General features: G+C 32.1%; 1 protein-coding gene, 1 long non-coding RNA gene and 1 pseudogene across 2 annotated transcripts; 1 reads left to right on the top strand and 2 right to left on the bottom strand.

The window, feature by feature from the left end:
* Positions 1-286: 286 nt before the first annotated feature.
* On the bottom strand, positions 287-3670 carry LOC125591138. Its single transcript, XM_048764657.1, has 2 exons — positions 3272-3670; positions 287-2781 (listed from the first exon to the last, which is right to left on the bottom strand). The coding sequence occupies exon 2, from the start codon at positions 2774-2776 to the stop codon at positions 437-439; it is 2340 nt and encodes a 779-aa protein (XP_048620614.1). The 5' UTR covers positions 2777-2781; positions 3272-3670; the 3' UTR covers positions 287-436.
* Positions 3671-6432: 2762 nt separating this feature from the next.
* Positions 6433-8647, bottom strand: LOC125591133. The gene is made up of 3 exons (XR_007327121.1): positions 7678-8647; positions 7335-7378; positions 6433-7259 (listed from the first exon to the last, which is right to left on the bottom strand). It is a non-coding gene; the product is annotated as an uncharacterized LOC125591133 (long non-coding RNA).
* Positions 8648-10598: 1951 nt separating this feature from the next.
* LOC106442812 lies at positions 10599-11947 on the top strand (annotated as a pseudogene).
* The last annotated feature ends 10079 nt before the right edge of the window (positions 11948-22026 follow it).

The raw sequence follows: 22026 nt of genomic DNA, 5'->3' as shown, positions 1-22026 counted from the left end.
AAAAAAAAAAAAAACAATACAAAACACAAAGAAACCTATCCAAACACTTAAAATTAGACCATTTGAATGTTTTATTAATATGAAAAAACCTAAAATAATATTTAAATTTCAGATCCTCCATAGTTGTACTAGTTATTCCAGTAGAACCTATTTTAGTAAACTAGACATAGTTGAACTAGTTATTCCAGTATAACTTATTTTTAGTTTTACTAGTTGTACCAGTATAACAACACAAAAACATGAATGTTAGGTTTAATGAAGTTTTACCAATTGTACCTGTTGTACCTGACAGAAACAACACATTACATAAATAAGTTCTACAACACATAAATAAGTTTCATAACACATAAGTAAGACTCACAAGACTAAGCAAGTTCCATAACACATAAGTAAGACTCACAAGACATAAGCAAGTTCCATAACACATAAGTAAGACTCATTCATCAATTCCATCGCTTCCACTTTCATCGCTGTCAATTCCATCATTCTCACACACCAATGGTGGATACTTCTTCTTTTTCTTCCTCCGATATTCCCCAGCTGATGGAAATCTAGTTTCTTGTAGTCTTCCTTTCTTTCTTTCCACATGCGGAGGGTAGACAACCTGAGATAGGATTTCATCTGGAATTTCATAACTTTCCCATAATGAATGATGAGGCACTGGATATATTGTCTTGTAATATGCCAAAGTCCACTGCTCCATATAATAATACTTAGAACAATAGTCTTCAGACATTTCTCCACGCGCGATGATCGCAGCCTGTGCATGCACACAAGGATACCGATCAATATCAAAACACTTGCACTGGCATGTTCCGTTGCCTAAATCAACATAATAACCTTGACCATCTTTGCCAATCACAGTGTACTGACGTTCAAATCTGTTTAGCTCCATCACCGTGAGCTTTTTTGCCTTCGGATAACTGTGATGCAATATCCCATGCACGTAGGGAATTAGTATCTGTCTCTCTGGAACGCGTAAAGATAAATCACGATATTTGTTAAACCATTCTACCATCTTCCCAATGATCACATCAAGCATTGGCAACAATGCATATTTCCTTGGTTCCTTTAAAACACCATTGATTGATTCAACAGTGTTGGTTGTATCTATGTTGTACCTTTCTCCCGGAAATTGACATCTTGCCCATTTGGTCTCATGAACACTCTCATCTAGATACTCAGCGGCTTGAGGCAACGTTCTCCTGAAATCATTGTAGCTTTTTCTGAACTCGACCTCTGTGTACATACCAGCAATTTTTCTAAACTTTCTGGCAACCCCTTTCTTGTTAACTTTGCTGCATGCTCCGGCAACATTATTAGACAAGTGAAAAATGCAATATCCATGGATCGCCATTGGGTACACCTCGTGCACCTTCTTGATGATGCATTGGTTTCTATCAGTACAAAAAACAAGCTGAGGATCATCTGGTATCAAAGTTTTCAGTATAGTCAAAAACCACTCCCAGCTCGCATTTTTCTCACCATCTACTACCGCAAAAGCGAGGGGATAATGATGATGATCTGGATCCTGAGCAGTGGCAATGAGAAGCACTCCTCCATACACACCCTTCAGGTGAGTTCCATCCATTATTATCACTTTCCTCATTGCTTGAAACCCTTCGATGCAAGCTTTAAGCGCAAAGAACATATACTTAAACTGCTTCTTCTCATCCACTACTAATCTTGTGATGGTACCAGGATTCATTCTTTCTAACATGTACAAGTAAGATGGAAGTCTAGCAAAACTCTCCTGAGGGTTACCACGCAAATCACTGACAGCTTTGTGTTTCCCTCTCAAAGCTGTAGAATATGAAACCGTGACACCTAGTTTGTTCTTCACCAACTTTATGAGAGACTTTGGATCTGGAGTCTTGTATTGGCCTGGATAATCTTCATGCACCACTCCTGCGACCAAGCTTGGTGTTCCTCTTTTCCCCCTCTTGGTTACACTTCCCTCTCCCCGAGTACACGTATGCATCTTTCTATACGTTCTGACACTGAAAAAGGCTGAGTTTTTCAGCCTTGCAGCTCGTAAATACCATCTGCATCCAACCCCACGACATTTCAATACATAAACAGTACGATTCGTCTTGATTATATCAACCTCAAAACAATTCGAATGCACTCCTGCGTCCACTAAATTCCTCAGCTCTTCCTTAGTCGCAAATTCTTGATACAAACTCATATCAATACCATCATCCCACTCAGCATTGACAATTGTGTCTACAGATGGTGTAACAGCCGGCAACTCCTCCCTATCATTCATTTCATCACCCTCTTCATTGCAATCCTCATGCTCATACCTATCTGATTGTCTTGGAGGAACAATTGCTAACTCCTCATGATTATACCCATCTGATTGGTTTTGAGGAACAATTGCCAACTCCTCAACTCCAGCCATACCATCATTAGCTCTGGCATCAATCTGAATTTCCTCGTTCATAGAAAACTGCTCGTTACTCTGATTTTCTGAGATATTTTCGGAAAACTCCACATGCAAAACACTACGCCGGTTTTTCCTATCCACCTCCATTAAATATCCTAAAACATCTTCATCATCCAAAATATAACAAGGCCTCTTATTATCCACGACCAGGGGATAGTAGCTCAGTTGAAGCTTCGTCGCAGCTACATCGATATTCATTTTCTTGCCTATTCTATCAACCAAGCGAGAATAGGTTATCTCCTCATATTTTCCTCTCATTACTAATGTATAAATATTTTTGTCTCCACCATGATCAAAATGTATCACCACAGCTCCAGTACCATCCATAGTTCCTGAAAAGAGTTAAAACCAACATTACAGCTTACAAGTTATATCAGTTATACGAGTTCTAAAGTCGCTAAAATACGGGTTATACTAGTATTACCAGTTATACTGGTTTACATGTAACAGTCGTTTATAAGTTATACTAGTTATACTAGTATTTGACTTGTCAAAGGACTACTAAGAGTTATACAAGTTTTACCCATAGTCTTATTCAGTGTTACTTAGAGTTGTACCAGGTTTACTAGTTGTACTAGTGTTATTCTTAACGAGTTTTACCAGGTTTACCAGGTGTACTCAACGTCTGTTGTACCAGTGTAACCAATGTAAAAAATGATTTAATCTACAATATCATGATTCATACTATAAGAACGTTATCTTAAACCATGGAACCTGACTCATAATGGTAACATACATATTATGGGACTAAAACTAAACAGAAAACAAATAAAAAAGAAGAGAAGAGTGAGAGAGAAGGAGAGGGAGAGAGTATACACTTACCAAGCGATTTCAAGACCAAGGACGAGGCACATTTGCTGTTTCAAGGACGAGAAAAGCTGTAGAAGAACCCTAAGAAACAGAATTAAAGGTTTGTGGATAAAAACTTGAAGAAGAGAACTTTGGTTGGTGATTGAAATGAATTTTCGTGGGTGGTTGAGTAATGAAGAAGATGAAGATGTGAGGGAGTTAATATGGATTTTGGGTGGGACCCAGGCGAGAGAAAGAGAAAGGAAGAAGAAAATTGGACGACCGAGATTAGAGTTTCCATTATTTGATCCAATGGTTCACATGCCACTTTCATTAATGGCAAATTGGTAATTTACCAGCCCTTGGTCCATGATAGATCACAATTGGTCTATGTAGACTTCTTTTTGTCTTTTTGGTCTGTTATAGATCATTGTCCAAATACAACTATGTATATTATTTAACTGTTAACAATTATGTTAGTTGTTAAGATGTTTGTTACCGAGTAAAGTTATTGTTAACACTGAGTTAATTAACAAGTATTATGCTAACAATGAGTGATCGGGTATATTATAATTGTGACTGAAACTTTTGATTCTTTAAACTCAACTAACACATAATTTGAATTTCATCAAAGGAGAAACACTATGTGTGAGTTAGAGAGGAAATACAACTATGTATATTATTTAACTGTTAACAATTATGTTAGTTGTTAAGATGTTTGTTACCGAGTAAAGTTATTGTTAACACTTGAGTTAATTAACAAGTATTATGCTAACAATGAGTGATCCGGTATTATAATTGTGACTGAAACTTTTGATTCTTTAAACTCAACTAACACATAATTTATGAAATTGTCAAAAGGCTAGTTATCGGTTAACAATAATGTTATAAAATAATGGTGAATCATAACAAGAAACGCCATGGGTGAGTTAGTGAGAAGACACAGACTGTGTGTATTTTTTAACTGTTATTAATAACTAGAGATTTTACCGCGCTACGCGCGGTTTGTTTGTCTATAAACATTAAATCTCATATTTAAAAACAAAAATTAAGTTGTTTTTTTAATATTATATCATTTATTTGTTTCGAAATATTTATTTGTTTGAAATGTCATTAATTTATGTTAACATATTAAATGTCTCTATTAATCTTTTCGTAACCATGTTTAAATATTTTTTAAAATTAAAATACTCTACATTTAATAAATAAATAAAATTCTATCATCTTATGTATATTATATATTTTCTTATATATCGTCTAATTGATTTTGAATTATTTTTTTGAAGTATAGGTAAATAACCTTTATTTCATATAAATATATAATTTTATAAATGTGTAATAATTTTGAATACTTAAATCTGTAAATTTTGATAACCAATAAAATGATTCAGCAATTCTTTAAGTTTTGAATCCATCATTTATTTTCAATATTAAACTTTCTGGTATTCATTATTTTGTAAGTAATTATTTGTTATAAAAATGTGAAATATGTAGCAGATTTCAATATGAACAATTATGTATTTAGTTACTACACAAAAGGATATTGAGAACCATTAACATATTCAGAGATGGTCACTTATTTAACTAATCTTAAAAATGATCTCTTAACGTCAAAAATTCTTAAGTTGAGTTTCAGGATAGAATCTTGTTAACATATTCTCTCTCTGTTAGAAAAAAATCAGAGACGTGTATGAAATCGGAAGCATAATATTGAAATATGGACACATGCCTCTCCATCAATCATCAGCATCTCAAGGCCTAAAAGAATGCCTCCTTTGGAATTATTGCGAGCTTTCCAAAAATAGATTAGCTTAAAAAGCAATTGGGAATCTCCAGGTCTTGATGAAACCTTACTGAAGAAAAGTGGAGAATGAACTTGGGTGGTGGTGAATGCCGTTTGATTTTCCATAAAGCTACGAATGGATTTAAGGATATGAGCAATAGATTTTTGGCTTGAGGAAACATTGTTATGATTGAGTAAGAGGAGGGATGTGGAAAGTTAGATGCCGATTTATCTGAGGGAGTAATTAAGTAGCTTTAATTCGTCATTATAGCCGTCACAGTCGTTATACGGAGGAGATAGGAAGACAATTAGTTTTGGAAGGTCTTTTGTAAACGTTGTAACAAAATTAGGTTGGAGTAAGAAGATGTCAAAACAAAGGTCATTAAAGCTAAGTGGCCTATTACGCAGCACAGATTCGTGGCCCAACAACTTAACATCCATGATGACATGAACAAATGATTGGTTGCGATTTTTTTCGCTGACGTGGACAATTTAAGAGGGTTTCATATTCTCCTTTTAATAGTGTAAGATTTCTCAATTATTTTATGAAAGCGTAACTGTTTTAATTTGTTTTAAATGTTTAATCTACTTTAACTTTATAATAGTATAAATTTTATTAAAACAAATTTGGTCGACTGAGTTTAATACAAAACAACTGATTATTTTTATTTGTTTAGTTTTAAATTCATTGTTCTCTTTATATATTCTCTTAGAATTCTGTTTTAGACGATTAAAAAAGGAATAGTAACTTTATTATAACAAAAATTACTTTAAGTTAGGTAGGTAGCATGAAAACCTAATATCAATCGTCACTATTTAGAAATGCAGATATTTACTGGTATTTTATATATGTTATTATATATATATATATATTTTTATATATGTTATATGTTATTATATTTGGATATCAAGTAAACTATATTATCTGAATAACTAATTATAGTTTTTAATGTAAGTGTTATTGATTAAAAATATGAGTTTACATTGACTTTATTATATAAGTTATTTCGTATAGTAATTTACTATATTTTATTATTGATTTTTAAAAGTTATATTTTAAATTTGTTACAATTTTAGTTTGTTTGTTTATTTAAAAGTTTTTTTTTATATTTTTAAAATGTATTTATCTATATGGGGTTCCTCCTACTCCGCTTTCTTTAGTATGTTTTATGAGAGGATAGGAGAGCCATGACTCCTAAGACATAGACATATAGAGTGAATAGTTAGTGTAGAATCAGGTTTTGACTTTTTATATATAAAGTTCCAGGGCAATTAGCAGAAAACAGCAACTCAGTTAGTGTAGACATAGACGTATAGAGTGAATAGTTAGTGTGGAATCAGGTTTTAACTTTTTATATATAACTTTTTATATATAAAGTTCTGGGGCAATTAGCAGAAAACCGCAGCTCAGTTTCTGCAAAAATAAGGTTATGTATATATAAAGTTCATTCATGGTCATTAAAAGAGAATTCATGAAACATACAGAGCCAGCGTGTCAAATTCAGGTCATTTTGTAGCTAGAGCTAAGAAAGTTAAGTTGCAGCTCTATACACATGCTTGAGTACCGGAATGTCTACATCAAACAGTTCTAAATGATGATGAAAAATTGTAGAATCTCAATCTTTCACAAAGTTTTTGGCAAAGATCTCATATATTAATACAGTCCAGATACATGGTTCCTTTAACGCTGAATGTATTCTGCATTTAAGACAACCTATTTGCATTTCCTGATCCCAACTGGACCATCCTTAAATCCGTAAAATGTACTTTCTTTATCACGCTCCTGCAAGTGATCCGAAACCGAAAAGAAAATTACAAATCAATAGTAGACCAAATAAGATACAACAATACATAAAGCATCATTTTGAGACATACAAAAATGTCTTTTAAACACTTACCAAATGGTCCATATATGACAGTGTGCCCACCAGGTGCTTGACCTCCAGTGAGAATAATACTGATCTTCAGTTTCTGTGATTTCGAAGCTGCCCATAGTGGCTCGTTCCCGTACCATGTTGAATTGTAAGACTTATGAGCTTCCAGTACAATGTACGTGTCTGCAAAATTGAACAGCTGCTTTGCATATTTTTGAAGCCATGGCTGCAGCAGTCTCCACAGCAACCTCAGTCCCTGGAGTGTCTGCACAATTTTAATGGGTCTCTTTTCATTCATGGTCTCTGGTCTCTCCCAGCAAGGATGATTTACATTTGGATCCCTTGCCTGAGTGCACTTGCTTACCTAAGAATCTATCAATAAGGAAAGAGTTGCAACGTTTGTAAATATCAACTTCTCTCTAAAAGGTATTGCAAATACCTTTCTGTTTCAAATATTTCTGGACTGACAGTATCATGTCGAACCTGTCAAAGAAAACAGTGTAAAGAGTACATAAACAACAGAGAATATTGCCAAAATAAGAGCTAACTTTAATTTGTAGCAGCTATAGGGACTCCATGGCTGCCACCCAAGGTTCAGAACATAAGATAATGTTGATTCCACATATTAACTCAACTAAATCCCTAAATACCCGACAAAAGCAATTTTACAAACATAATGAGAAAGATGAGAGATTCGTTGCTCAAACTTCAGAGCTATATATTGAGGAAAATGAAGCTGTGAAACAATGGTAACAGAATCATGCTAATAATATAATCTTAACCTTATACAACGGTGATCCAACAAACACTTGTCCAAGACCACCTTCCCCCCCGATTTCTCTTTACCTTATACAACGGTGATCCTCCAACTTGGACCTGATAAGAGACATATCATTAATCATCACCTTAATGAGCATAAACCAAAAATATTAAACCAAAAATATGCGTAAATGATCATCTTTCAAATTTCTCGCCGCTAATCTCGTCCTGGTCTCCACTCCGCCTCTCCACGGCTACTTCTGTTACTCCGCCAGAACCCCTGTTGCTGTTACTCTTCCTCTGTTTCTTTTTTTTAGGCCGATTCAGAGCTACAACTTAAGTTACACAGCCACGGCAACGCTCCAGCATATCTAAAACTCTATGCAATCGATGGTCCGATTCGGATTTGGACAGAGCGGTAGGAGCGTTTGGTTTCATCACAATGGCGGAGGAAGCGGTGGACTTCCCGTTTGGTCTCGCAGTCTCGGAGGAGGCGACGGTCTTCTCATTGGTCTTGCGGTCGCTGGAGATTGAAGAGTTTCCTTTAGGTTGGGATGATTGTCTGAGAGAAGCTTTTCAATTTTAATCCACACATAAGTCAAGAGAATGAGATTTGTAAATAGACAAATAGAGAGGAAGATGAAAAGAATCCATTGAATGAGATCACGCAAGGTTTGATTAGAGAAGTTAGTGGTGAAAATATGCGTTAAAATGGATTTGAAGAGAAGAGCAAGGGAAGGTACGGAAGTCGAAAGGTAAGAGAAGAAAGGCATGATCATCCAAAATAGAAGATAGAATCAGTCGACAAAGGCAAGAGAAGAAGCCCTAAACAAAATAAAGAAAGGTAAAATAAAAAGTCCAAAATCAAATACGAAGCCCAAATCAATATCATAAACAGATGACATGTCCCATTGCTCCAACCTCATTGGTTGATTTTCTGATCTGATGTGGCGTAGCTAAAAAGGCTTCTTATTTTCCTTTTAGTATAGTATAGATGTTAGTTGATACGAAATTAGTTATCGGAGTCAAATTATTTTTAACGGTCGGGTTTTTGAGCAATAATTATATTAATAGTGAGTAATTGAGTATTTTAACTGTGACCAAAATCTTTCATTCTTTAATCTCAACTAGCACATATAATAATTCACGAACACGTTATCTGAAATTATGTAATATGAGTGCAAAATTATATATTGTTGTTTAGAGGACAGGTTATCAGTTAACAATAATGTTATAAAATAATATTTTAGTTAGATGATTCAAGTAATGGTGTGTCTGAAAGAGTGTGTAGTTTCCATTTTAGCAATTAGATTGTGCAAAGAGACAATCAGGTTTTCAATTGATTGGAGGTCAACACTGTCAGAAATATATGCATCCAGAAGCTCAACTCTGTTGTATTTGTCCTTCTTCTCTTTGGCTTCTTTCTTTTTTTTATGTTTACTCTGGTTCCTTAGTCGTTTGAAAAAGTTTGCCGTTAAGCCACCATAAAACATCTCGTTTTTTTAAGCCATTCCTTCGCCAATTAGCCTTACCATGATATCCACACATTCGTCTTCTAACTCGTCATCCTATAATAATATCAGTGGACATATGGCCTTCTAAATCTTTAACGATGAAATTTACTTCAACCTTTAATTTTTTTAATAACAAAATATGTAGACATATCACTAATTATGCTTGTAACAGTTACCAAATATGTTATATGTGAAACTAAAAAATAGATGCTAATTATACTTGTAACAGTTACCGGATGCTTTATCTGTGTAACTAAAACTATGATCATTTTTGGTTTGTAGCTCTACTTGACTTGTTCTCTGGTTGTTTTTTCCTAGATGTCTCTTTCTTCACCTTGAGAAACAAATAGAACAAAAAATTTGAAAATGACCGAAGAATATGGAAGAGAAGATAATGTATACTTAGATCTGATCAGTAAACAAACATATTTAAAGAGTAAAATTTTATAGATATGTCAAGCATAAAGAGGGAACGGGACTAACACCATCTACAAAATGCTCTTTCTAGTTACAAGCCACAAGTTCACAAAGATCTAGAACGTTTTTTCTAAAAAAAAATGTATATGCCAAATGCAATACCTGACGTTATGTAACAGAACAGTAGAAACTCCAAAATAGAATTTTTATTCTTCTGAAATCTAGAATAGCCTCTGCTAGAACAAGTAAAAATGTATTTGCTTTTGGAAGAAAAAAAGAGATTAGAAATTTGGGAAGAAAATGATATTCAGATGCAGTCACAAAGATCTCGAAAATAGATTTTCTTTATGAAATAATGAGAGATTGTTCTCACATACCAATGCATGTATGGGAAAAATAAAAAGCATCGACCAGACACAGACCTGACACATCGTTTTAACCTCGTAGGTTACTGCTCTAGTCCAGAAGCCACATAGTAAGGGTAATATGGTCAACAAATGATGTATGTAACATGAGAGGGTATACCGCTAGTATTGGTCCCGTTTGAGGGCACTGCCACCAATCACACTACTAAAAGCCAGATATGGTGAGCAGGGAGCGTGCCACGTCAGATTTTTAATTCGGACCAATCAGGGACAGGTTTTGTGACACGTCAGATAGGCTAAATCGTCTGGGCTTCGTGATTCTGCTTATGCCCAATTTGATGCAATCCACTTCCTCTCCATGTGGGCTTCATTTAATTTGTTATTTACCCAAATGGAACCCCTTCAAAAAAACCAAACCTACGATCAATAAATCAATCATCGTGACCTCTAACACTTCGTCTTCTCTGATTGAAGATCACAGAAACTCAGATTTAATCAACCCACTTCTAAACAATCAATTCTCAACTCCCCTCGATCGAAACCCTCTTAATGAATTGGTTTTACCTCCCTCTTTTCCTTCTTCTTTATATACTGTTTTTTTTTTCCTTTCTACAAACCAAAACCCTACAAACGCTCTAAGCTCAAGCCATGGCCATGAAACCAAACAGCAAGTCGCCAAAATAAGGGAGCAATTAATTTTTAAATATCGTGTATATATATTCTTATTTTTGTAACGTGAAACCGATTAGAGCTTCTTTATGATTTTGCGTTCCTGTTTTCTCCAGTCGAGGTCTGGTTAAAAGCATGCTCAGGAAGAATCCAGAACTCAGACCAAGCGTATGCACAACTCTGATCATTTAAGCTTTTGAGCTGTTGTACAAACCTGTAGAGAAAGTAACATTTTCTCTTCTTCTTCTGTGTAGCTAGGCTTCTGATCTTCTCAGACATCCTCTGCTTCAGCCTTACGTTCAAAAGGTTCTTCTCAAGCTGAGCTACCGGGGGAGACGATACATTGCAACCAGAATCTGAATCCGCAAGGAGAAGCAGCTATCCTCCTGAGCAGAGAAAGCGTTCTTCTGGCAAATGCATAAGCTTTGGTCCAAGAAGAGAAGGAAGATTCTTTGTCTTCTGTTAAACCACTTCCTCTGGCAAGTTTATAGTTGACCATGAAGATTCTTTGTCTTCTGTTAAACCAGTGCACACGTATTTACACCGCCGCATGCCAGTGGATTTGTCAGCTAACGACACTGGTAGAGTAACTGTTCGAAGACCAGCTGTTTCAAAAAAATCAGGGGTTTCTTACAGATCAAGCCAGCCTAAGAGTGGTGGTCTGGTTAGTCATCTGTCCAGATACTCCTCCTTATCTTACTAATTGCTTTTTCAGAGTGCTTTATATTTTTTTTCAATCTAATGTATCAGAAAAAAGCTGCAACCATACGTAGAGCGTCCTTGCCTGTCTAACACAAACCTGCAAAAGGAACAAGAGACTCTCTCTGCACCCCAAACATCGGTATACTCCATCACCTAAACTCACCAGACGTATCCGTAAACTCTCCAATAATCGACACCATCAAGTTCCCACTAGCTTCATACGAAGAAATGCCTTTCACTCCCGTTGTGCGCAAGAAGAAGAACAAAGGCTCCTCCAGAGGATCCTACAGCCCGCCTCCTCCAGAGGAGCTGCAGCAACCGCTAGACTGCTCAATCACAAAAGACAAGTTCACGCTTGAGCCAGAACGAGAAACCAAGAGCGGAGGCGATTTTTCTGATCAGAACGCGACTGGTGGAGGAGCATCGAGCAGAGCTTCCTCAGGTGCATCGAGGAGACAGAGGTTTGACCCGGGGACAACACGCTGAGGCGCTGAGGGATTGCTTGAGTTCAGCGCGAGGTTGCTTCTAGATGAGAGGTATGATGAGCTGAATGTGTTGCTGAAGCCGTTTGGTCCGGGAAAGTGTCGCCTAGAGAAACAGCGATATGGTTGTCTAAGAGCTACTAGGTCACCATGAAACCCATTACGCTACCGTCTAATTCATTTCTGGAAAGCTCCTGAGTTATTTGGACAATCGAAGAATCAGTGTGGTGCAATGCATTTCTGGGAGGCCAAAAACATTGCAAAAATTGGCTTAGAGCTGCTATGATCAAGATGGAGGTCGCTTCACAGGGTTCTCACGACGAAGTTCTTGCATCCTAATGATTACGTTGTACCTAGGTTCGATTCTCAAAACACTATATTGGTTTGTGGGCTTCAGAAAAGTTGAGAACTTTTCTTTAAATTTGTATGCAGGAGATCGATGTTGAGTTGGAGGCTAAATAGAAGAAATATCTTCCCAGACAAAGACATAATTAAGAGGTATATACAAAGCGTTTTAGTGACTGGCTTTTTGTTAGGAAGTGCAGAAGTTGATATTTTCTTCATATTCTGCAGTCATTAAATGATGAAACTAAAGACTCAGCTTGCTTCACGAGAAAATTTTATGTCAAATCTGCAAAAGCTCCTGCTAGAATTGAAAAGGTAAATTTGCTCCTTTGCACATGTAATAATTTCAATTAACTTGACAAGTCTGATGTTTGGGTAAGATTGTGTATTCTTTAGTCATTTTTTTTTTGAATTCTTAGATATCATATGATTACTGTTTTGGTTTTTAGGGGGAAGTTGTGGCTTCTGAATCAACTATGCAAGAAGCATGTCTATGGAGTGTACGTTTTTGGCCATAATTACTGCTAAATATTTACAAGTTTAAACCCAATCAAATTGGATGTTAAAATAAAATTCTAAAGTCCCTTCACATCGTAGGGCTAAGGTTTTTGTTTTTGAATGTACTCTTCACCAAGTTTTTATAGTAAGCTGATCCTTTCTTAAATTTTTCTATTACATCACATGCAGTTTATGAAAACTCTTTTTTTAGGCAGAACATTCCTCTACTTTCTACTTCATGTATTGTGATATGGAAGTTTTCTCCAGCCATATGAATCCTTCTGAAGCAAATGCGAAGGTCCAAAACCATCTGAAGATTATAAATGATAGCCTTGGTGATCGGTCCTTGCTTTGTAATTTTCCCAAGCAGGATATAGATATTGAGAAATTTCAGCGGGACTACTCTAATCTCAAATTTGAAGTAAATTAATTTATTTCCGCTTTTACATGTAGAAATATATCTTATTAAACCCCTTTAATGCATAGGTCCATCTACTATTTGTCGAATAAGGCTTACAAGAAGAGCATGTAAGATTTTTCTTTTTTAGTTTCTCATGTAATAATGTCATTTTATTGGCATGTCTGCTAAAGTTAATTAATGGGTATAAATGTATATTACTTTTTTTGTGAAATATTTTGGTCATTTTGATATTTATAAATAATATTTATAGTAAAAAATTTAGGGTCATCTAATAATTTTAAAAAAAATTATTTAGTGGTACAATGATATTTTTTAATTTTAAATTAAAAATAAATGTGGTTAAAATAAATATGAAAAAATGATATTAAGAATTTTGTAGTCTACTCAATATTTCCATATATTATTGAACTTTGTTAATACTCAAAACCTTTTGGATGTTGTTTTACTACTTTTCTGCCTTATGTAACATCAAAAAGAAAGAGGGATCAATGACAAACTATTAGCTTATTTTGGTTTCCAACATAAACACATCTCCACCTTTAATTATCTCAAACTTTAGCAATATATGAAAATACCAGCTCAACAGCACAGACATGCAATGAGAACAAACACAGTCAAAGTTCTAATGTTAGTCATGCAATATATACTTTTTGTTACATAGACTCAGAGGCGTGCGAGCACAAAAATCATACGTAGACAAAAAAAGATGCCTTCTTTTTTTAAAATGTCTTATAAAATCACACTTGAAAAACACTAAATAATAATTCTAAAGCATAAATTATCTCTCTTTTTTGCTAAAAATTCATTGACTAGATTTTCAAAATCAATGTTCCTTAAAAGTCTTATTTGTTGTATGCTCCCGTTGATGTCTTATGTTCGATGACATCGTTCCATCTGATCAACGTATAGAGTTCTGATTATTATTCACAGTTTGACAACATAGATGAAAGTAGATAACAAAAGATAGTTTTACCTTACTTAGAATTGTAAGAGAAAGTGAGATAAAGCTACTTTGTCAATATGAAAACTTAAGCTTCAAAAATCAGAATTGCAGGTTTGTGTGTGAGAAGAAGACGTGAGCTGAAGATGAAGATGGTAAGTCATGAGGTTGTTTTTGTTACCCTAATTTTTTTTTTGTAAAATTACATGAATTAGCTTTTCAAAGAAATTTAACTTTAATATAGTGAACTAATAATGGATTAACGAATGTAGCTCATATTTAGCCAACTGATATTATTATAAAGTTTTAAACTCAAGCCCATATATATATATATAACTTCAATATTATTTTATGTTTGTTATGCTTACAAATAAGTACTACCTTCAATATGTTTAATAACATATGTTTAATTAATATTACTAATCTAACTAATATATACATACATATGTTTTTATTAAGTGTTATATATACATATCTTCTTAACTAATATTAGTAAAAACATATGTATATGATATACATATGTTTTTACTAATATAAGTATTAAGTGTTTTTTGAAATAATGTTGATGCCCTAAAACAATGTTTCTTTTGAGCTTAGGGAGACAATCATAGTTAAAGTATTATTAATATACAAAAAAAACACCCAAACAAAAAAATGAAACAAAATTAAGTTGAAAATGACCAATAATATAATATACCTAACTTTTTTTGTTTAAAAAAACAGATCCAAACAAAAGTAGTCACATTGTAGTTAAACATTAAAATAAAAATATTTAAAGCTGTAAACCGCGCGTAGCGCGATTAAAAACTCTAGTTTCTCATAAAAGAAAGGAGCCATGCGTAGTGGCCAATGGATAAATCGATGGATCATATATACACAAGTAACTAAGCAAGGGCCCTATCACAAATCATTGTGTCTTTGATGACTGCTGAGCCCCACATTACATTATTTGCCACAGTTAGTGTCACATTTAACGTTTGACTAATATGAATTGTCACCACCAATAAGAAGAATATATTGATACTTATGGGTTATGGGCTTATGGCTCATCTTGGTAGCCATTATAGATTTATAGTATCTTTTTTTCTATTACCTGGTTATAAAGTTGATATTGAGGCGATGAATGAGAGACGGAGCAAATGGTGTGCCATACATCTCAAGTGGACTCTTCACCTTTTCATCCCATTCAACAAAATTTTCTAAATTTATTACTTTTGTGGAAGATACACTAGTGTATCAGATTTTTTTGTCTTTTAGCCCAAAAAAGTGAAAGACTCCTTTTACGAGACAAATAGAGTGTAATAGGCAGTCCAAACTTTTTTTTAAATAAATTTGAAATATCATGATTTGTTAACGTTGCATAGTTTTTTTTATTTAAACTATCATATATCCACTATTTACTTTTTATTACTATTTGAATTAATAAAACTAAACAAACAACATATTTTATAATTTATTCAGTATTTACAAAATATATTGTTCTAGATATATATTCATTATTTTATTTTTACATCTATAATAATTTAATATTTGCAATATGCTATAATACTTTTTGTTTATCACTTTACTATATTTTCTAAAATATAGTACCATTGTAATATAACCCAACTCTATTATAAAGTTACATTATTTTGAAAAAAAAAATGAGAATAGTCTTATTAAATATTTTTATGTATTTAGTAAGAACCACTGATAAACACTTTTCATATTTGGAGTGGTACAAGTGGTTTTCTTTATATATTATATTATTTTAGTTTATAACAAATTAATATTATATAATGTACATAAAAACTAAATGATATGAGTAAATAATAAATGAATTATTTTTATGACAAAAACAATTAAAAAATAGTGAGTTTTAAATTTAATAAAATTTATAAATAATACTTATATAAATTATTATAATATGAATATAAATTTATATTTATTACATTAATAAAAGGGCAATTGTCAAAAATAGTACCTTTTGAGTTTTGGAGAAATTACATGTTTACCACTTTCATGGTACCACTTTTCATTTTTATCACCACTAATGAGACATTTTCAAAAATATCTTCTTCATTAAGTGGCAAAAGACTCTTATGCCCTTGTTATTTATATATATAATAAATTATTATTATTTAAATTAAAAATACAAAAAAATAAAATAAAAAATAAAAAATAAAAAAAAATAAAAAAAAATAAAAAATAAAAAATAAAAAATAATTTTTTTATGTTTTCGAAATATACTTTTTCAAATTCAAACTTTTTTATAAAAAAAAATTTTTGAATTTTTTTATGTTTTTGAATTTTTTTTATTAATTTTTTTTTTTCAAATTTCTTTATGAAAAACGAAATTTATGTTTGAAATTATTTTTTTTAATTTTTTATATATTTTTTAAGTATTTATATATTAATTAGAATCATAAATTTCACATTTCAAAAACCCTACCCCACCCCTCAACTCAAACCTTAAGTCTAGATTAGTTAACCCTAAAGGTATAATTATATTTTATCTTTCATTAAAAGTGAGGGTAAAAGTGGTTAGTGTAAACATGAAAAGTGGTATTATGAATGTGGTATTTGTGGCAATTTCCCTTGAGTTTTTGTCTCAAAAATGACACTAGAAGGAGAAAGTCACAAAAATGACATTCATTAAAGGTAAAATATCCCTAATACCATTAGTTTAAAATTAAATAAATAAATAAAAAGAAATAAAAATAAAAAAATAAAAAAAAATTTATAGTTTCGGATTATATGTTTTCAGATTCGACATGTTTTATAATTTTTTTTTGAAATTTTTTTTTATTTTTTTTCAAATTTTCTTTTTATAATTAAATTTTTATTTTTAATTTTTTACTATTTATTTTTTATTTTATAAAATTTTAAACTCTAGTTCCAAAACTCCACCCTTTAACTCTAAACTCTAAGGTTTGGATTAATTAACCCAAAGGGTATAAATGTAAATTTACCTCTTTAATGAAACCTATTTTTGTGACTTTGAGCCTTGAGTGCTAGTTTGGAAACAAAAACTTGGTTTGGTGCTATCCTAGTCTTTTTCTCTTAATAAAATACTAAAAATACTTTTCACTATGAAAATAATAAATAATACAACCCATTATATATATATATTTTTAATTTATACAGTACTTTAGACCGCTTTTTATCTACTTTCACCATTCAAACATATATTTTGGACCGCTAAATACGTTTAAACCACACTTGTACCGCTAGATCTGCTAGATCCACTCTTGTTCCACTCGATCCGCAACGCTTGATCCGCTTTTCCTATTCGGAGCCTGAACTAAGGTTGATTTTGGGATCAAACTTCGTATTCTATCAAATTTTAGCAGTCTAATAAATGATATAACACGCATGATCTTGAGAATGTTAATGTTTAAATTATTTATCGTAGATGATATCCATATTAAGGATATTTAAGTATGATATTTTAGTAATTTTATATTAGTATATAATACTCCTTTTGTTCTCGAAAAAATGATTTTCTAAAGTATTCACGTATATTAAGGAAATAATTAATTTTTATAATTGAATTTATTATTTATTTTATTATACATTTTCTAATAAATATCAACCAATAGTATTCAATCAATTCAAATATTTTCAATTAATGTTTTCTAAAAGTATATAATTTTTTCAACATTAACTATTAAAAGTACTTTAAAATTTTAGAAAATCTATCATTTTAGAACAAAAAATAAATCTAGAAAATTTTATTTTCAGAAACAGAGGGAGTATGTTTTAGGGAATTTTCGCCGAGAAAATTTTATTTAGGTATTTTACCACTTAGTTCGTCTTCTTTTTAGTGGTGATTCTATATATGGATTCGTTTTGTTGTAGTGTGTAGAATCCGTTTGCAATCCGTTTCCGATTGTATGATATTGTGGGCTACTGAGTCATTTACAATACACTTTTATTTTGCAACTGATTTTTTTTAATTTTGTTTTTACGTTTTCCAACAGATTTAATATTGGTTATGGTTTGAACTTACATTATACTTCCTCTGTTCTTTATAGATCCATTTTTCAGAAAAAAAAATTATTTCAAAAATATATATTTTTAAGATATTAATTAAATACAATTGTATTTAATAAAATTTCATTGGTTAAAAGTTATTGGGAGTAGTTAGTTAAGAAAAACAATATATTGGAAAATATAATTTAAAATGTTTTTTTAATAAATGTGAAAAAACTATAACATGGATTTTTTAAGAACGGATGGAGTAGCATGTAACTAAATTAATTTGGTGGGCACTAATATTGCTGGGAAAGTGTTATATAAATATTTAAAAAATTGAAGGAAATTAGTAACTTTTTGACTCGATAGATTATGACATGATATCGATTTACAACCCGAATATTCCTGGTATATTCTTTATCTATAATATCATAAACAGTTCTTTTGTAATAATTCGCAATTTACTTTTAGCAAATCCGATATGCCAATATTATACTTCAGCGCTCCTATTTTTGATGAATCATATATTACGCGCTCCTACTTTTGATGAATGCCGAATCATATAATTATTATTATTACATATAGTGTGTGACTGAATAACACTTTCAGCGATAATATAATTGGATGAAAAACATTTACTCTACTTTACGCTGAAATTCTTCCAATCAGGTGAAACAAAATTTAATATTTTTTTAATAATCTTACGCTGGCTACTATTCAATATAAGGGAAATGAGTTACATTTTTCTCTCATGGTTTTGGAAGAGTAAACTCATTAACGCTCATATCCACTTTTCAGTTTTTTTATTATTACTTTTTTTACTCTCCTCCTTCCCACTCATTTACTCCAATTTAATTACTCTGATTTACGCTGTCAATTACCAATCAAACCTATACTATTAAGTTTCACCCTTAAGATATGGATTCACTGGGAGCGTACAGTGGAGTGTAAATCCCCAAAAATAATGAAATGCATAAGCATTGGGAGATGAAGCTGTATGGCTATAGAGTCTATGTATATATTGATATTGGTTAGGTACAGTTCGATTCTTGCTAATGTGGCCTGCTGACCTATGTCCACTATTCTCATTGTGTTCCATCATTATATGACTTGTGCTGAACTGCTGATTATACACTTGTGTGGTGTTATGCTTTTATCATTCTCTTTTTTGTGGGCTCGTGATTATAATATATTTTCTAATTTTATTATTTTTCTTATTGGTATCATGAGTGATAAATCATAGAAAATGGATGATTAGTGTCTATTCGAGAACAAGCATTAATGGATCATGAGAGTCTATCAAATATCCGCAAATGTGTCTGGTCTCCTTGATTTTACATAAAAGTTATCTCCTCAAACATTGAATGTACGTTCATTAATGCACATTTTGTACAAGTTAAGATATTAATTGCAAAAAGTTAAAAATTGAGGGGATCTGTTTAGGTCATAACATGGTTAAGTTTTAACCCTACTAAAATGATACGCATCGATATTTATTTATTTTAATTAATTCGAACAAAAAGATGGGATATATGCGAGCAATATTTTATAGAATTAACTCATGTAAAAGCTTCAGAATAATAATTTTTGGAATTTTTGTATTAACTTGATTTATTTTTCATCATAACCTATAATATTTAGTGATCAATAAGACATATATATCCATCAAGGCATCAACATTCTGTAATCCAATAGATATCCGAATTAGTGCATCACTAATATACATTTCCACCACTATTATAATTCATATTCGCAAGCTAAACTTTTGAAAAAACTGACAAACTAAACTTTAAAATGCTCGTCCTTGTAAAATAAGGTATTATCTCAATCTGAAACTGAGTTCTTACATCTTTCAAAGGAAGCAAAAACAGAGATTTATAGGTCACTTCTTATCAAACGAGAAATATTTTGGGAATTTAATTCAAGAAACAAATTCACTGAATTATTTAGAGATATTTTTTGGTAAAAGTAATTTAGAGAATTCGCTAGCTATATATGCCTTTCCCAATATATATTTCATAGCAATAAATTATTTCTAATCATTAGCAACAATATATATTAGTTTTTAAAATAAATAATATATAATGGTAAAGTTTACTATTTCAGGAAACAGTTCCAAAGATTGAGGAACTAATATTTTAGTAATATTTTAATGTATCAGGTGGTAGAACAAATATAAGTAGAACGACTTATCGAAACACAGAAGAAGGTTATCTATCATTGCAGTTCATATTTCAATTATATTCTCTACCACTAGACGTTTGTTTAGTGTTTGACTCATTTACGTTGCCTTTTACGTTGATAAAATATGGTTAAAAAGGAAAGTAAGTTGTTTTGTTTTGAAACATTAGTAGATTCCTCCACTACTCGAACCTTTTGGAAAGATAGTGGAAGTGTGCTGCTTAAATTATTTCTGGTCTTCTTTTACGCAAAAGACTTTAGTCTTTAATTCTTTATGATCTCAAAGAGACGCATATATAAACTTTCAAATATAAAATAACTCCTTTTAAAAAAAACCTATCTATATTCTATCTTCGTTTTGACAAACATTACAAGTATTCACATGTGTAATACTTCTTTCTAAAAGTGGATATACCGAGAAGTACCTGCTAGTTAAGATGTCAAAATAAATTAATTTGTCAACTCAGTTCAAGTTCATGATAAATAAAAAAGTAAAAACTAGAGCAATATATAAACAAGTTATGTATAATAAATAAATCTGAGTGTGGTTATCAAAATCTCCCTAGAGAAACTAGACAAGTGAATGTCACTTGGCCTTGGGGAATATTTGGTGAGAATCGACAACACGAAAAAAACAATGTGGACTATACTCTGCAAGTTGGGAACAATGGCAATAAAGGCCAATAATGGAAGATTTGGTGGGAAATGCCACACTTTAGCTCTAATGACATTTGTTTTTAAACATATTGAAGATTAACTCAATCCAATTATAAAACATTTTGATAATTATGGTGATGACTATCTTCGCAATCATATTGACGACGACAACAATGATGCGAACAGTCACATTGTTACTGTAACCACTCTGAAGTTGTGGCTTCTATCTTCTTCTTTTTTTGTGTGAAGCTAGTTGTGGCTTCTATCTTATCTGTCAACAATAACATGTTTATCTTGGTTAGATTTTTTTGGGTTAGATTTAATGTTTATCTTTTTGTTAAACCAACATAATTTCGGTAGGAGAATGTATCATATCCATAATTAATTTCAAAATATCTGCTAATTCAAAGTATACATGTTACAATTGTTACAAGTAATCTCTCTCAGGGGTAAAAGGCTTAAAAAGAAAGATTACTTTCTAGTAGAAAGTTTCTATTGTTACCGCCATCGACAACAACAAAAATTATGTGGCCAAGTTGGGCCAAGTCTTGGGATTGACTCTGGTCAGTGGTCCCATTACTTTGTGTATGTGAATGTGATGGTTTTAACTTTTAACTAGCACTCTTCTATGATAAAAATCCTTTGATGCTCCTTATTGTATAATATGTGTTCGAGTTTACAGAGGTGAGTATCGCGGCTTGTAATAGTTATGTTAGTTTGGTGGCCAAATCAAACCCCTTAAGGAGTTAGACATTACAAAAAGCCAGGAACGGAAGCAATAAAGAAACTCAATCTCTAAATAGCCATCAAAATTGATTAGACGAAGGATGTGACCGGTGACCAAGAGAACGAAGAGGAACACTATGTTTCTTAATATTCCTTAAACATTTTACCATTTATGAGAAATAAGTTTTTTTTTCATTCTTCTTTATTCCTTTATTTGTAGAGAATTATAAAACAAATCAATTCCTCATCAATTTTGATAAGGAACTATCATTCCTTATCATTCCTAAAAATGTATTCATATTCATTCCGTTTCTATCTATTCATATTGTTCCTAAGATGGTTACCAAATCACACCCGAAGTCAATTTAGTAAACAACGTCTAGGTGACTAGAAAGCTAAGAATTAAATGAATCGGTAGCTTGAATTTTGGTGAGATAACATATGTTGCTCTCTCGCCATAGTTTCATAATTAAAATGGTGAATCATATATAGGTCTGA

The sequence above is a fragment of the Brassica napus genome, chromosome A3 (genome assembly GCF_020379485.1).
Source record: "Brassica napus cultivar Da-Ae chromosome A3, Da-Ae, whole genome shotgun sequence".
In the NCBI taxonomy this organism is placed as follows: domain Eukaryota; kingdom Viridiplantae; phylum Streptophyta; class Magnoliopsida; order Brassicales; family Brassicaceae; genus Brassica; species Brassica napus.
This window is presented reverse-complemented; position numbering and strand designations above follow the sequence as displayed.

Excerpts from the sequence above, each read along its gene's own strand:
- LOC125591138 (XM_048764657.1), bottom strand. The coding sequence starts at position 2,776 with ATGGATGGTACTGGAGCTGTGGTGATACATTTTGATCATGGTGGAGAC.